The sequence below is a fragment of the Podarcis melisellensis genome (assembly GCF_964234715.1).
Source record: "Podarcis melisellensis genome assembly, chromosome: 4".
NCBI lineage: Eukaryota > Metazoa > Chordata > Lepidosauria > Squamata > Lacertidae > Podarcis > Podarcis melisellensis.
This window is the reverse complement of record NC_138531.1, coordinates 68,587,895-68,603,293: the sequence shown is the minus strand read 5'-3', so window position 1 is coordinate 68,603,293 and position 15,399 is coordinate 68,587,895. Positions and strand designations below refer to the sequence as shown.

At 41.7% G+C, this 15,399-nt stretch overlaps 1 protein-coding gene across 8 annotated transcripts in view; it reads left to right on the top strand.

Moving 5' to 3' along the window:
• The window catches only part of BBX (BBX high mobility group box domain containing), a 127,138-nt gene that overhangs the window by 89,762 nt on the left and 21,977 nt on the right, over positions 1–15,399 (top strand). For all 8 annotated transcript variants that reach the window (XM_081908417.1, XM_081908414.1, XM_081908412.1 and 5 more), the window contains 2 exons: positions 3,905–3,985; positions 7,723–7,803. In XM_081908417.1, coding sequence (XP_081764543.1) covers positions 3,905–3,985; positions 7,723–7,803 — 162 coding nt within the window. The remainder of the gene's footprint in view (positions 1–3,904; positions 3,986–7,722; positions 7,804–15,399) is intronic.

The window sequence follows — 15,399 nt, the reverse complement described above, 5'->3', positions numbered from 1 at the left end:
CAATTTTGGCCACTAGTGTACATTGGGGGGCTATACTAAGAGCCACCCTCTCCCAATCTTTAATATAAGATAATAATGATTGTCTGTGTGCGCACATACAAATATATATAAATAAATAAACCCAGCCAGATGGGTGGGGTATAATTTTTTATTATTATTATTATTATTATTATTATTATTAATAATAATAATAATAATAATAATAATTTGCTATTTTTTTGGCTGCCGTTTGATGGCTTACTCCATGGAATGAATTTTTCTGTTGGCTTCTGCAGGAAAGCCCAGAGAACATGTAAACCCAGCAGCCCCTTCTTATGTTGCTTACTGACCTGGGAGTTAAGCCCTGCTGAACTCAAGGCAGCTTACTCCTGAGTAGGAAAAACAGACTGGCAGAAATCAATGCCTGCTCAGCCCCTCTTTCACTCGCCAGGCCCTGGTGCCGCATGCTTTGGACGGCACATCCAAGCCCCCCCGCCCCCCCGGCATGGAAGCTACAGCCCTGCTGGGGCGTTGGTGTGCGTGCCCACAGAGAGGGCTCTGAGTGCCCTCTCTGGCACGCATGCCATAGGTTTGCCACCACTGCCATAGACTATTTAGAATAACGTGACCAATATTTGGTAGCGTTATTTTAAATGCAAAAAGCATTTGAAAATATAGTTTACATATAGATCCCACTTTCCTAATCAACACAGGTAACTCAAAGCTACTTAAAATACCGTTGTAACAAATAATTTTAAATACATTATCTCAGTGATATTCATCATCGTCAAACCTTTACTGGCATCACTTACAAACATTCAGAATAAATAAGCCAGTGTGATCTCTTTGCCATTTACTCGGTAATATTTACTTCACTGCTGCTAACGTGTTGTATCATTACCTCCCATTTTTCAAGTGCGGGTTGGGACATTGCTTACACGGCAGCACACTTGAGCCTAGAATCAGGAGTGTTGGGCTCACAGCTCATGAAGTTCACCGCCGTACCACAGCAGCTCAGTTTAAAGTAGCCATCCGCCTGTTTACATTTCACCAGCTTTGCGATACAAAATGTATTAATCTGGCAGCTTTTAGCACATACATGTTGAATTTCTGTAAGAAGTAGAATGTGATTTTGTACTGGTAGTGGCAAAAGAGTATCATGGTTCAATATAAACACAATAACATTTTGTAGCATCTTGTGCTTCAATCAATCAATCAATCATTCATTCATTCATTCATTTATTTATTTATTTATTTATTTATTTATTTATATGCCATGTTTCCAAAGTTAAAACATGTTCTAGGTGGCTTTTTAGAAACTACAGCACTACAAAGATAACAAAAGTAGTCATAAACAAAACATCAAAAAGTACACAGACTGAACAATTTCCACATAGAGCATAAGATACAAAATAAAGATACAAAAAGACGACAGCAACAGCCCCCATAAACAACAAAACCCCATAAACAATGCCCCAGCCCAAGATTCTGTTTGGCAGCTTCAGCTTTTATAGCTGGAGTCAACCGGGCCTTGCCTCTCAGGCCAGGTGGGAAAAGGCCTACAAGGCAGGGAGCAGATCTTGCAGGGCTCAAAGCAAAGATGATAATAATAATAATATAAGAATTATTTATTATTTATACCCCGCCCATCTGGCTGGGTTTCCCCAGCCACTCTGGGCGGCTTCCAACAAAATAATAAAATACAATAGTCTATATCAAACATTAAAAGCTTCCCTAATCAGGGCTGCCTTCAGATGTCTTCTAAAAGTCTGGTAGTTGTTTTTCTCTTTGACATCTGGTGGGAGGCCATTCCACAGGGCGGGTGCCACTACTGAGAAGGCCCTCTGCCTGGTTCCCTGTAACTTGGCTTCTCGCAGCGAGGGAACCGTCTTGGCACTGGACCTCAGCGTCAGGGCAGAACGATGGGGGTGGAGACGCTCCTTCAGGTATACTGGGCCGAGGCCATTTAGGACTTTAAAGGTCAGCACCAACAATTTGAATTGTGCTTGGAAACATACTTGGGAGCCAATGTAGGTCTTTCAAGACCAGTGTTATGTGGTTTTGGCGGCTGCTCCCAGATGGTCTCTTAAGCAACTTTTTATGGACTTCAGGCCACTTCATCAGATGAAAATTATTTGAATAACTTGCTGGTCTGTGGGGACAGGGGAACATTTGCAAACCTAAGATTTAACTTGAATCATTTTACTTGTAGCTTATATAGTCCATCCTTCATTTATACAAATACCAGGTACAGCTTATAAACCAAAGCAACCAGAACAGTAAGCCATTCTGAACAAATAAAAACTGCTAAAAACACCATAATAAGCGAATCAGCAGCTTAAAATGCCTGGGCAAATAAATAAATGTTAACCTAGTGCTGGAACAATGACCACATCAGCCAGGCAGACTTCTGAGTGGAGGGCATTTTTGACAGCTTATGTAGCCATAATGCCATGAGTAGGAAGTAACATGGTGCTTGTTAAGCCCTTGTTTGCAAGCCTGGTGTGTCTACCAGCCATTTCTTATGAGAAATCCACTTTCACAGCTCCTTCTCAAAACATTCTGGGCAGACATTTGGCTGGCAAGTGAAGCATGCAGTGGTAAAAAAAAAACCCTTTTCATTTTCTTCAAAGAATAATCAGGCAGACATTAAGGAGGCAGTGTGTGTTTGAGTGTTAAAAGCAGACAGAAGGCCATGTTTGCTATCTTTTCTTTGCATTTAATAATACATGGGCAAGTATTATTCTGATACATTGATCTCTTATTTCTTAACGCTTAATTTGATTGCATTAATGATATTCCATCTTCTCAAGAGTTGTATTAACAGTTGTTAACTACGCTGAATTTTTAGGAATCTCTTATTGCCTCATGATGTGAGTGTGAATGTGTTATATTGTGTCCCAGCCATGAGAATGAAATGTAAAATCAATGCTGGTGTTTGCACACTTGTTAAGTGTCAAGTATGCCATTATACTCTTAGAACAGATTATATTACATGATTTTATAGGGCATTTTTCTGTATTTAGCTCATCACAAAATAATTTTTCCCTTAATGAATGGATGGACAAATGAAAGGTGATCTCTTATTGTCATTTCTTACTTGGTTCCTCCCTTCAGTCTTTAGTGCTTTCCATTTTTCTGCATACCATACCAGTGGCTGCTTTGTGCTGGCAATGCTACTAAAAAGGCAAATGGCGACTCGTTTGCATATGTACCAGCCTGCCTGCAGGGAAGCATCTAATGCCCATCCTTCCCATTTCTGATCTCTTTTTCATTTTAAATTCTGCGGCTCTTTCCACGCTCCTTATTTTACACGTATTTCTCTATCCCTTCTCTTTTCTAAAATTGGCTTCTGTTTCCCTAAAGCATTCTGTTTAAATTTCTTTTGGCTTACAGTGCTTTTGTACACTTTCTCCTCCTTAACTTTTCAGTTCTTTCTTTCTCTTTGCTCCTTCTTTTCCCCTTATGTACTTCTAATCAAACCCAAAACCTGACTATTACTTTTCATTGTTGCTTTTATCTGTTGTTATTCTACAGCTCTGGAATGCACTGGCTACATGGAATGTGCTCCCTATCGATATTCAAGCAGCTCTGCCAATTTTGGTTCTTAAACAGCTTCTAAAGAGCAATCTGTGCTCTGAGGCTTTTCCTTGCTCATTAATCCTTCCAGGTTTCCCTTCCTCTTGTGACCATTTCCACCCCCTCCACTTTTTTTTGTCTGATACATTGTAAGCCTCCAGGCAGGGTTTGTCATTACTTTTATCTCTCCTATGCCATTTTGATTTGAAAGTGCTTTAGAAATAATAATATATGCACACACCACTTAGCAGTAAAAGCCTGCAACTCACAGGCAGGCCCCTTTCTAATTGACACACGAAGCAGAATGTAGTCCCTAAAGTTTCCCCCCCAATAATCTTTGTTTCAGATTTCTTCAAGTACATGCCATTCTGATGCATCCAATTCTACTGAAGGATGTCTAAAGTCGCCGTTGTTTCAATTTGCTGAGGTGAGCTTTTTCTAATTTCTGGATTTTTTTGGTTTTTTAATAAATAAAAAAAGAACACTAAAGGCTTTCAGATAAGCTCCAAAAATGCTTCAGTTAATTTATCATCCATTTCAGCAGTGGTCACATACATATTTACCTGAGGATTATGGGTGACTTCTGCATCTTTAATGGCACTTAAATATAGTTAATTAATTAAATGCTTTATATGATGCATTGCATTAGGTAGGCATTCTTGAGCAGAAGCAATAATTTCTTTCGTATATTTAGTGGAAAGCATCCTGAAGCCAAAAATGTGCCAGCTAAGGACATATTTATTTAATTAGCAGCTATAATGGATGCCCTCTTCAGGCATCAGATCTTGACAGGCTTCATCAGGTGGCTGTTCAGGTTAAAGTGTGGAAACACTCTTTCAGTACTAAGTCAAGGTCAGGACCATCCATTAGCATATTAGGTAATAATAATAATAATAATAATAATAATAATAATAATAATTTATTATTTGTACCCCGCCCATCTGGCTGGGTTTCCCCAGCCACTCTGGGCGGCTTCCAACAGAGATGAACAATACACTAAAATGTCACATATTAAAAACTTCCCTAAACAGGGCTGCCTTCAGATGTCTTCTGAATGTCAGGTAGTTGTTTATCGCTTTGACATCTGATGGGAGGGCATTCCACAGGGCGGGCGCCACTACCGAGAAGGCCCTCTGCCTGGTTCCCTGTAACTTGGCCTCTCGCAGTGAGGGAACCGCCAGGAGGCCCTCGGAGCTGGAACTCAGTGTCCGGGCAGAACGATGGGGGAGGAGACGCTCCTTCAGATATACTGGACCGAGGCCATTTAGGGCTTTAAAGGTCAGCACCAACACTTTGAATTGTGCTCGGAAACATACTGGGAGCCAATGTAGGTCTTTCAAGACCGGTGTTATATGGTCTCGGCGGCCGCTCCCAGTCACCAGTCTAGCTGCCGCATTCTGGATTAGTTGTAGTTTCCGGGTCACCTTCAAAGGTAGCCCCACGTAGAGCGCATTGAAGTAGTCCAAGCGGGAGATAACCAGAGCATGTACCACTCTGGCGAGACAGTCTGCAGGCAGATAGGGTCTCAGCCTACGTACCAGATGGAGCTGGTAAACAGCTGCCCTGGATACAGATTTGACCTGTGCCTCCATGGACAGCTGTGAGTCCAAAATGACTCCCAGGCTGCGTACCTGGTCCTTCAGGGGCACAGTTACCCCATTCAGGATCAGGGAATCCTCCACACCTGCCCGTCTCCTGTCCCCCAAAAACAGTACTTCTGTCTTGTCAGGATTCAACCTCAATCTGTTAGCCGCCATCCATCCTCCAACCGCTTCCAGACACTCACACAGGACCTTCACCGCCTTCACTGGTTCTGATTTAAAAGAGAGGTAGAGCTGGGTATCATCTGCATACTGATGAACACCCAGCCCAAACCTCCTGATGATCCCTCCCAGCGGCTGCATGTAGATGTTGAAAAGCATGGGGGAGAGGACAGAACCCTGAGGCACCCCACAAGTGAGAGCCCAGGGGTCTGAACACTCACCCCCCACCACCACTTTCTGAACACGGCCCAGGAGGAAGGAGCGGAACCACTGTATGACAGTGCCCCCAGCTCCCAGCCCCTCAAGACGGTCCAGAAGGATGTCATGGTCGATGGTATCAAACGCCGCTGAGAGATCCAGCAGAACTAGGAAACAGCTCTCACCTTTGTCCCTAGCCCGCCGGAGATCATCAACCAGTGCGACCAAGGCAGTTTCAGTCCCATGATGAGGCCTGAATCCCGACTGGAAGGGATCCAAATGGTCCGCTTCTTCCAGGCGTGCCTGGAGTTGTTCAGCAACCACTCGCTCAATCACCTTGCCCAAGAATGGAAGGTTTGAGACTGGGCGATAATTGGCCATCGTGGCCGCATCTAAAGATGGTTTTTTAAGAAGCGGTTTAATAACCGCCTCTTTCAGCGGGTCTGGGAAGGCTCCCTCGCAGAGGGAAGCATTCACCACCCCACGAAGCCCATCGCCCAGTCCTTCCCGGCTAGCTTTTATAAGCCAGGATGGGCAAGGATCCAGGAGACAGGTGGTTGGCTTCACTCGTCCAAGCAGCCTGTCCACATCCTCGGAGGTAACAGATTGGAATTGATCCCACACAACTTGACCAGACAGGACTCTAGCACTCTCCCGCCCCGGCCCTGCTCCCACGGTGGAGTCTACTTCTTCCCGAATCTGAGCGATTTTATCTGCAAAAAAAATTGCAAAATCATTGCAGGAGAACACGTGGCCCGTACTGGGCCCCGATGTTACAGGTGGTTCCGCTAAATTGTGAACCACCTGAAAGAGTCTCCTGCTGCTGTTTTCTGCAGATGCAATAGAGGCGGTGAAGAAATAAATAGAACTTGAATTCGTTGCACCCAAAAACCCACTCCTTTGTTTTTGATGTCCATAATTTATGGATGCTGCTCATTGCATCGGCCCATGAAAGTGGGTACCTGGTCAAGGAATGTGTGAACTGTGACCCTAAGGTGCTGGTGGAGCCCCATTAAAATGTTCAACCCAAGCACAATTATATAATTGCAATCTGAAACACAGTTACTAACGATTAAGCACCACTGAATATACCACCACCATGGGTGGCAACGCAAGAAGAGATGCAACAGGAGACTTGTGGAGCCAATGTGAGCACCACTCAGCGATGTAGCAAGCAATGTAGTATTCACAGTTATGTAGTTTTTTCTCAGAAAAGCTCAGTAAGAGATTAAGATGCGACCGAAGAAGAGAATACAAACATCAAAGTATAGAGGGTGCCCAATTTTTTTACCCCCAAATATTATTTTAATTAGAAGCCATTGTTTCTAATAGATTTTTTTCTCATCTGATATCAGAAAACCAAGAATGTGTGGATAGTTGGCACAATCCAGCTGAGATTAAGCACTTTTAAAACACCAATTATTTTCAATGGGTGAGTTAAGTATGTAATTTTAAGCCCCGTTGATTTCAATTTGAATGTTAAGCATGTGTTTAAATCTTACCTGTTGAAATCAATGGAATGTAAAAGTGTTTCACTTTGACTGGATCGTGCTCATTATTGTCCTGAAAACAATCCAGAATATCATAGTATTCCAAATTTTCATGGACATTTTTGACCAGATAGTTAAGATTGCTGTTAACAGGTTTCCAGCCAGCACACTTGAACATCTCAGCGGTGAAAAATGAAGCCAGAATCATAAGGCTCTCATTTAAAACTTCCTTTTAAATAGGTTTCTTTGAAATCAGTGGGGTTTATTTCCAACTAAGTGAGTTCAAAATAATATTGCTTATTTTAGACTGGAAATTCTGATTTCTTATACAGTTCTTTCAGCATGGTACTGATCATTTTGGTGCTTTGTATGCAATTAGTGTGTCAGGTGAAATGCTTAATTTGCGTCTGTCAATGCAAGGGATCAAAGCCTTTGGCTTAGCTCCAAGCCGTGTGATACTTTATTTAATATTACCATTGTGACTTTTCATTGTTTTATTTTGTTGCTCTGATTATGGCAAAGGTTTCCCTATGAAAATGATGCTTGTATTTTTCATAGTTTGTCATTTACAATCCATTAGAAAAGTAACTTATTCATAACACTTTGTGTCCTGAAGAGCGACAAGTTTTGCCATTTCTGCAGAACATGAAAATCAGATTTGGCTTAAACAGGGTGTTCTAATGGCTTTTTTTTTAATGTGCCCCCCCTCCCAGATTTCTTCAAGTCCATCACAACCAGATGCCCCTGCAGATTCAAAAGAAAGTGAGGAATCAACACTATTTCAGTTTTCAGAGGTATGACAGATCTGACTTTTAAAAAAATAGAAATACAGTGTGATAAAGCAAGATGGCTTCAAATGTTGCTGTCCTTCTGAAGTACACAATTGAAGCATATAACAATTAGTCTCTCCAGCAGGTTTAATTTTTATAATGTGCTAGATACAACTGATATGTGGAAGTACATAGCAATGCCTCCTTCAAGGAAGTAGGATTTCCCCCACAGAATTAGGCTGGAGACTCTCTGCATGCAGTCATCCTGGGACAACAAGAATGAACCCAACAAGGGGCTGCATTCACACATTATGGTAAACCATAGTTAATGTTATACTGGGAACTGTAAGTTGGCTCCTACTTGGCTCCTTCATTGGCTCTGGTGGGTACAACAAACCATGATCCCTGGTTTGTCGTTACATCTGAATTAGGGATTGTGGTTTATTTTAATCCCCCAAAAACACAATCAGGAAGCCAGTGTTTGTTTTTGGACCATGGTTTGTTGCTCCCACTTGTTTTTAGGAGAGGAGAGGTTTTCCACCTTAGTATGACTTCGCATGAGACTGCTGTAGAGCTTCTTTCAGTGCTGAGGCTCAGCTGGGAAAGAAATAAGGTAGTAGTAATAAAAAGAGTGTACACAGTGTGCTTTCCCTATTATCACTGAGTAACTTAAACTAGCAGTTAGTTTTTGGGAGGAGGAGCACACTTGTCAGAAACTATGAATTCAGATAGACATGAGCCCCAGCACCTTTCAATTAAGAAGATCCTTAACGTAAAGGAGGTGGTGGGAAAGATCAAAACACTTCAGTAAAATACAAGATTTTTCTTCTCACAGGTGCCTTCAAGTCTCTATCCTACCTTCAAAATGCTACCTGTGTTCTAACCCCCCCCCAAAAAAAACCCCCATGCCTTCACACCAATCTGTTTATTGGGATAAATAGGTGTAAATCAGTATAAGGCAACTGCTTTGATTGTGGGGAAAGCCATCATACCTCTATCATTCTCATCCCTTTTCTAAATTGCAACAATTAGTGTTTCTAAAGTCCTTATGTTTCTTGACCAAAGGATCAGTGGTTTTACTTCGTTGTGAAAGGGGATGTTCTATGGCAGTGATGGGGAGCCTTCTGGCCCCGATCCCAATTAGATCCTACATGTTATGTTCTGGTGCATTGCTAGATTTCATGGAGAAGGAGGCAAGGCATGACACGCCAAAGCCCCTTTGTGACTGACTAGATTCTTAAAGCCCCTGATCTAGAGACAGGCACTCCTTTGTTCCCTAGCCTACTGCCTTACATGCTTCCTGCACTGCTTGAGGTCCCGGGGAAGGCATTTCGTTACTCCGCCTCAATGGAAGGTACCTGTGAAGGTTCTGACCCTGACCCAAGAGGTTCTTCCTGATTTCACATGTTCTCATGCTCGGTTGTTTCCTGATCTCTATCAGCAGACTTGGAGCCCTGCACCTGGTCTGGCTCCTTAGCTGGCAAGTCTTCAGCCTCTGACGCAGGAGTCTTGATTGCTGCCAGCCTCTGGGGTCATGACACTAAAGGCCTCTGGATTTGGCCAACGAAACTGTTTGGGGCAAACTATGCAACCTTTCCCATAGTTCAGTCTGCAGCTGCAGAGTGATGATTGACAGGAGCAGCTTTGGAAACACCTGGGATATGACATCAAGCAATTGATAGGGGAGCAGCCCTGGCCACCTGTCAAAATGGCCGCGGAGAGTTAGCCATAGAAGTGGCTCCCCATCCCTGTTCTTTGGGCTGGCAAGGAATCTTCCTTGTAGGGTATCCTTCATCCTTTGCACAGACTTGAGCTTCTGTACAGTACAGCCTTGTAGCTGTATCTCTCATCAGCCAAGCCTACATCATCGTTAAACCAAAGGAACAGTATACTGAGATCGCTGCCTGTGATTTTCATCCCCCCTTAGCTTGACTATATAATGTAGCTATTCAAGGCACAAAACTAAAATATCTTAAGTTTAAATAAAAAATCAGTTCTGGGATGAATTTGCTTCTGAATAGCAATATCCCAGGAAATGATAAAGTAACCTCTCATAGCCTCAGATGTCTGTCAATGCCTATGAATTCTGCTACAGAGCACTTCTCTCGTCATTGCCGGGAACTGCTGCAGCAGAGGCAGCGAAGGAAGCTTCAGCTATACGCACATTTCTCCTCTTTGTGTTACGATCATGAATTTAGTAGGCTGCGAAGATATGTAGCACACAGTTTGGTGGCTTACTATGAAGCTTGGTGCTAGTGCAGTGTTGCAAGTCCTGGTGTTAGGTATATGCAGTGCTTTTTTTCTAAAAAAAAAAGTTTAGGAGTACTCTCATTTTCCTACTCATATTGAAGTGCTGCTGCTCAGTGAGGCCAAACTTAAATTCAAAAAATGTTTAAGGGTTTGCGTACCCCCAGGAGAAAAGCACTGGGTGTATGTAACTTACACAAGATGTGGCACTAGAGCAGCACTGCCACAAACCACTCTGCTGACACCCACATCCAACTGTGCTCAGGGTTCCAACCCTTCATTTGAGGCCCCTACTCAACATTCAAGCACTGCTTCTCTCTGTTAATCACAGAGCACAAGATGGGGGTGATTCCAGCATTGCCACTTCTTCTTTGTGCTCCGTTCCCATGATGCTCCAGAAACATGTATATATAAGTGATGGAGAAGGGGAATGAGGAACAGGGACCCTGGGGTCCTCTAGTCCAAACCCGTGCAATGCAAGATGACATGGTTACTTATTGCAGCCGCCTTAATTTGGGCCAAGGGCAGTACTGCAGCAAGCACAACATCCCAGACCCACATTTGCCTGGGTAATGCAATGTGGGCATAAGAGGCAGCATTTCTGGGTAAGAATCAGAATAGATAGGTGCTTAGCCCTCTCTATGGCTGTGTTCACATCTCATGTTAAAGGTAAAGGTAAAGGTACCCCTGCCCGTACGGGCCAGTCTTGACAGACTCTGGGGTTGTGCGCCCATCTCACTTAAGAGGCCAGGGGCCAGCGCTGTCCGGAGACACTTCCGGGTCATGTGGCCAGCGTGACATCGCTGCTCTGGCGAGCCAGAGCCGCACACGGAAACGCCGTTTACCTTCCCGCTGGTAAGCGGTCCCTATTTATCTACTTGCACCCGGAGGTGCTTTCGAACTGCTAGGTTGGCAGGCGCTGGGACTGAGCAGCGGGAGCGCACCCCGCCACAGGGATTCGAACCGCCGACCTTTCAATCGGCAAGTCCTAGGCGCTGAGGCTTTAACCCACAGCGCCACCTGCGTCCCACACATCTCATGTTAAACCATGGTTAATGTTTAACTCTGGTTTACTATGAACAAGCAACATGGTGGTGCATGCTACTCAAAAGTCCTTGCTCCACTCCTTCCCCACTCCTGGCTATGTTGGGAGCATGACTAAGGGGATATTTCCCACAACAAACCCAGACTAGGGAGGTTATTTCCCACAAACGCACCACAAAAACCAACCTTTCCCAACCACCTTTTATTTTAATCATCAGATTATACGTAATAAAATACCTTTTAAAATATTTTAAAGCATATTGGTAGCTACACTAAAATAAAGCCGTTCCCCATTTCAATTATAAATAAAAACAAAGCTAGATGGATATCATATATCCAAACAGTCAATACTTTGTGAATCCATGATGACAATTAGGTGAAAAAACCTGTTTTCTTTTACAGTAATCAATACACTTTTGCCACTTTACCAATAACTTACCTTGTCTCGCTTCTCATTCTTGATATCTTAAAAAATGTGTTCTTAGCCATAGTTGCATACTACCATTTTTTGTCTCTCCATTCTTTAATTGTTGGTGTTTTATGTGATTTCCAGTATTTACATAGACCGTTCTAGCCACAACTAATAGATAAGAAACAAGTTCCCTACATTCTGAGATAACTTACTGTTTTACATAATTTAAAAGAAAACGAGCAAAATGAAACATTGTATCTTAAAATATTTACCACTTGGGTTTTAAAATCATTTTCCATTTTTTAAAGGGGGAAAAAACATATCTCTACCACATATGGGGAGAATCTTTCTTTTTATTCTTCCAACATAAAGATAAATAATTTTTATTCATGTTACTTATCTTTTATGGCTTAATTTGCAATCTACTCATTATTTTACAATTATCTCTTAATTCCTGCACATAAAGAGAACTTAAAAGCTACTTTCAAAAGATTTTCACATACATACATCAGGATTCCACCCGCTGCCCCCAGTATTTTGTGCCCATTTCACAATATATTATTTTAGTTGTCCCTGTTCTGTGTCATGTTTAACCAAAAGTTTATATATCTTTGCTAATCTATGTTCTTTAATCTTCACAACTTTCTTTTCCAAATTCTGTATGTTCTCTCCTCAACCCAGTTTTCCTTTGATATTCTTGCACTAATGATCTTACCTGACAATATTCAAACCAATTAGGGGTTTTTGCCCTGCATTTTTCTTCTAACCTCTGAATATGAAACCATCCATCCTGCTTTTCTAAAATCATTAATCCTGAATAAATTATTGTTCTTCCATGCATGAAATCCCACCTCTACATTTCCTTTTATGTATTAATTTTTCTAAAGGAGACTTGGACATAACAAATCTTTAATAAATCAAATAATAAAAAAAAATTAATAATAGTCTTCGGTCCAAATTTCTTATCTCCCCCAAGTAAATTATGTAATAAAGTTCCCAAAACCTTTCTAAAATACTGTAACTGAATATGGTTCTTTAATCCAATCTACTAATGAGTTGAAAACAAACCTTGGCCTCAACTCATGGTTTGATTAGAAAGAAAGAAACAAACCACGAGCCCAGGATTTTATTGAGTTACTTATTTTTAATTGTTTATTTAGACCATTTCCATACCACTTAATATATAAAAATATAAGCAGTGTACAGAAAACTAAAGCAACAACAAAAGACAGCTAACAAATCTTACAAAAATACAGACAGTTACAAACTGCTAATAAACATAAACTAGTATCAGTTCATTCTCCTTCCAAAACAACTCACTTCTCAGCCTCCATCATGGCGCAAACAAACACAGCTTACTCACTAGATGTCATAGAGAAAAGGACATCTGAAACCTGCTGACGTTACCCTAATCTCTCACTCCAGACTTGCTTTTGCAGGCAGGCACAAAGCTTCCTGAGGCTGCCCACAGCTTTGTCCCATTCAGCAAATTCCACACCAAGTCCCAGCATATAGCAAGTTTGGTGAAGGATAGGCAATGGAGCACTCCTCCATTCACAGCTCTTTCTCCGGCCTCTGCACACTTCTCCGGCTAATTTCTTTGCGTGCCACAAGCAAAATCGTGTGGTTTGTTACTCCCAGTATGGCCAGGAATGGTGAAGGAGTGAGGCTATAGCTTTTGAGCACCCTGCACGAGTGCACTGCTCCATGTTGCATCCCTGTTAAACATTAAGTATGGTTGACTGTGATGTGCAAATCAGTGCCAGGGCTCCCCTGCCATTGCTCTCTCAGGTGTTGCTTTCCCTTGCTCAGATGTCCTCCTCTTTCCCCCATTTTTGGGGGAGGAACAGCAGTGAGAGCATGAAAGATAAAGCATATTCAACAGTCTGTTGGTTCTCTCCTGCAAGCTTGCCTCTCTTTATAACACATTGCTGTGCTCTAAGGTACCAGCTGCCTTGAACCAGTTTTAGAAGTTGGTGTAGCAACGGCTGCTCTTTGCAGACACCATAGGATTATTTTTTTTTAAAAAAAGTTTATACTTTTCAGGTATATATATTTCACTGATTTCACAATCATTTTGACATTTTAAAACTTGACTTCCTTCCCCCTCTTTCTGTGGTTCCTTAAATTTATTTTTAATATCTTCTGCATATCCAAATTAACTCATTTATTTTTCTTATACACACACACACACACACACACACACACACACACACACTCTTACATAGCTGCAGGTTATTACAATAATCATGCCAGTGTTTTTATCTGTTTACAATTTATCTGTAAATATTCAACAAACCTCAAAGGATTAAAATTAAGACGATAGCCAGAAAACTTTCTGTTTGTCTCATTATCTAATTGAGAAGTACACTTAATTCACCTCTTGAAAATGTGGCGTTACAAATTGCACTCTCAAAATTGCTTTATAGCCTAAAGCAAAGTTCTTATATCTCACTGTATTATTATTTGAATTTGAAGCTGGAGGTCTTAGGGCGGTTCACAGAATCACTGTAGTGATTCTCCCTAGAAAAAAGTTCTTTTTGAGCCTCAAGACTTTTTCATTTATATAAAGCATGTCTCAATTGCCCAGCATTAAAAAAGAAAATGATGGCGATTACAAAAACCCCCCAAAATAAATGCAAAATACAAAGTTAAAATGATAAAATTACATCGAATCCATCTGCAAAACTATCATGAACAATATTCAACAATGTTGCTCAGAAAAGTGCTGGTTGAATAAGCAATATCCTGAGGAGGCACCCAAAAGAACAAATTAACAGAATGAAGATAAGCAGTCCAGCTGCTGGTCTATAATTGTGTCTGAAGACAGGCAGAGTAAGAGGGAAGATGCCAGCTGGGGCACCCATCTTGCTCTTCTACTGAAGTCGCCATGCTGGCAGAAAATAATTGTTCTCTGCTATCGTTGCCACAGGATAGCCTTGGTAATGAGCTTTTACATATGTTTGGTCAGACTTGGAGTGAGTTTTCTACCACTTGCATACTAGCTGTCTTCCTTTCTTCTCCATTGTCCTTTGGTCTCCAGTATACCAAGGAGATGAGTAGACTTTGCAGGAAGGGAGAGCACTTTGAGAGGATTCCTGTCAATCATCATCATATTTATTTATTTATTTATTTATTTATATTTTAATATTTATAATTATATTTATACTCCGCCCATCTGGCTGGGTTTCCCCTGCCACTCTGGGTGTCTCCCAACAGAATAATAAAAACACGATAAAACATCACACATTAAAACTTCCCTAAACAGGGCTGCCTTCAGATGTCTTCTAAAAGTCAGGTAGTTGTTAATTTCCTTTGTTAATTTCCTTGATGGGAAGGCGTTCCACAGGGCAGGCGCCACTACCAAGAAGGCCCTTTGCCTGGTTCCCTGTAACCTCACTTCTCGCAGTGAGGGAACCATCAGAAGGCCCTTGGAGCTGGACCTCAGTGTCAATAATAATAGGACAAGCTTTCTTTCAAGGAAGCTTGTCTAATGGATCAAAAAATCCCTATAAGCTTTCAATGAAGCCCTGGCAGCACATAGTGAAAACCTCTAGCCTAGAGCAGGGTTTCCCAAATGGTGGTCTGTGGGCTTCATCCAGGTGGCACATGGTGTGTCTGTGGATTTGTGGTTGAAAATTGGCACACCCATCACATTAAATGCTCATATTTATTTTTAATTGTATTTTCATCAGCTGCTCCAACTTATCCCATTGTATTCTATTGCATTGCAACCCAAACTTTATGGAATTCTAACTGAAAAACAACAAAATACAACACACAAGAAAAGAAACAAATATGCTATCAAAAAATAATGCAGCATCTAGCACAGTGCATTACAATTGCTATAACAGACAACCCCCCGCCCCCCCAAAAACCAGATAGAGGGTCTGCCAAGACCCTCAGCAATTTTCATC